The 2,381-nt window shown below is 48.2% G+C and overlaps 1 protein-coding gene across 1 annotated transcript in view; it reads right to left on the reverse strand.

The window, feature by feature from the left end:
* The window catches only part of LOC130401939 (dysbindin domain-containing protein 2-like), a 12,892-nt gene extending 10,511 nt beyond the window's left edge, over nt 1–2,381 (reverse strand). The window contains exon 1 of the mRNA XM_056605982.1: nt 2,076–2,381. Within this exon, the coding sequence (XP_056461957.1) occupies nt 2,076–2,118 (43 nt within the window). The 5' untranslated portion in view covers nt 2,119–2,381. The remainder of the gene's footprint in view (nt 1–2,075) is intronic.

Here is a 2,381-nt window from a genome sequence, read left to right on the forward strand (position 1 = left end):
CTCTCTAACCTCCTGTCCTCCACTTACTCTCTCTCTGACCTCCTGTCCTCCACTAACTCTCTCTGACCTCCTGTCCTCCACTAACTCTCTCTCTCTGACCTCCTGTCCTCCACTAACTCTCTCTCTGACCTCCTGTCCTCCACTAACTCTCTCTCTGACCTCCTGTCCTCCACTAACTCTCTGACCTCCTGTCCTCCACTCTCTCTCTGACCTCCTGTCCTCCACTAACTCTCTGACCTCCTGTCCTCCACTAACTCTCTCTGACCTCCTGTCCTCCACTAACTCTCTCTCTGACCTCCTGTCCTCCACTAACTCTCTCTCTGACCTCCTGTCCTCCACTAACTCTCTCTCTGACCTCCTGTCCTCCACTAACTCTCTCTCTGACCTCCTGTCCTCCACTAACTCTCTGACCTCTCTCTTGCCTCCCGTCCTCTACTTACTCTCCCTAGGTTCCTGTCCTCCATCCATCACTCCATAACCCATGACCACCACTGCTCTGGCCTTGCTGGGCCTTCTCCAACAGCATTCCGATTGCACCCCACTCCACACACCAACATTCCCCTGCAACCACGGGCCCCATTACCCCTATGCAGGGCCTGGGCAACGCAATAGAAGAGAGATGAGATCTCTCTGTGACCCCCCTCTCCCCCGATCCTATCAGACCCGCACATAATCGCACATGGATCTCACTGAGACTAATTCAGTTGTAACATTGCCTGAAGTTCCTTAAGCCCAGAACCAATCCCATTAGGACACAACAGATCAGGTCTGTTAGACTGCCTGTAGTCCTGGCCCCATTCCAAGGCAGTGCATGAGAGTGTCTCATGTGTGTGTGTGTTTCCGATTGTGTGAGTATGCAGATGGGGATGACCCATTTAATTGCCAGGAGTGAATATAAATCATAATGATGATTCAACATTCCTCTCATTTGATTTTTGCCTGTGCAGCACTTCTGTCCCAGAGCATGCCACTCCAGCTAGAGTCCTCCTCAGACTACAGCAGCGGTAATTCAGCAGCACACCGTCTCCAGAGGAAGGCTCGGAGCTGACCGTGAACGATTACAAGGTTTTTGTCTCTATGCAGAGGCCTGAAAACACAGTTACATTAGCATACAGGCCTATGCATACCCCATACAACCCCAACGTCTTCACAGAAACACATGAAGACAGTGTGATAAACCTGGAGACACACAGACACACACAAGCACACACACACTGGCCTTAACCAACATTGACATTAACAGACAAGCAAGCCACACACACACACACACACACACACACACACACACACACACACACACACACACACACACACACACACACACACACACACACACACACACACACACACACACACACACACACACAAGCACACAACACACTGACATTAAACAACATTGGTATTAACACACAAGCACACACCCACACACACATAAACAAATACACACACACACACACACACACACAGACACACATACACACACGCACACATACAAACACAAACATACACACTGGCATTAAACAACATTGGCATTAACAAACCAGCAAGCACACACACACAGACACACACACACACACACACACACACACAAACACGCACACACACACACTCATAAAAACGCACACAAACACACACTGGAATTAACCAACATAGGCATTAACACACACACACACACACACACACACACACACACACACACACACACACACACACACACACACACACACACACACACACACACACACACACACACACACACACACACACACACACACACACACACACACAAACTCTCTAAGGGCGGGTGAGGGTCTTATCTTTTTTAATGTAGCATTGGCTCCCCCAATTTCCTTGTATGGCCATATATGGATAAAATAGTTTAGTTGGTTATGACGTTATATCACACCTTAAACTTCACGCAAATGTATTTTATCGTGGTAATATTTTCAGTTTACTGTATGAAATACAACAGCATAACCAACCCCTCAAACCATTGAGAGCATAATTTAATCTAAATCGAACTCCTATCCGATCCTTTATAGAACTACAGAACGGACAGCAATAGAGTTACTCACATGGAAGGCGTTTGCTGTTGATGTTTGCTGCCGAGGAGTTCATGTTGCTGCTGCTCAGTGCTTGGGATGATGCTAAAGGAGCAGAACTCGATACAGCCACAATACAGATATGGTCTAGCTCGTACAGTGACCGGTCATTGTCCAGCTCTTCAGCTGGGACTGTTTAGCTAAACTGCTTCATGCGGTCTTTCTCCTCCCAGAGTCACGGAGCTCAATTTTAACCCCTATGTCTCCTTCGAGGGATTCTGGCTATCGACCACTTGTCTCTTCGGACACTACGGCGCGGGGCGTACCAACTGGCCGCTG

The sequence above is a fragment of the Gadus chalcogrammus genome, chromosome 13 (genome assembly GCF_026213295.1).
Source record: "Gadus chalcogrammus isolate NIFS_2021 chromosome 13, NIFS_Gcha_1.0, whole genome shotgun sequence".
NCBI classification, from domain to species: domain Eukaryota; kingdom Metazoa; phylum Chordata; class Actinopteri; order Gadiformes; family Gadidae; genus Gadus; species Gadus chalcogrammus.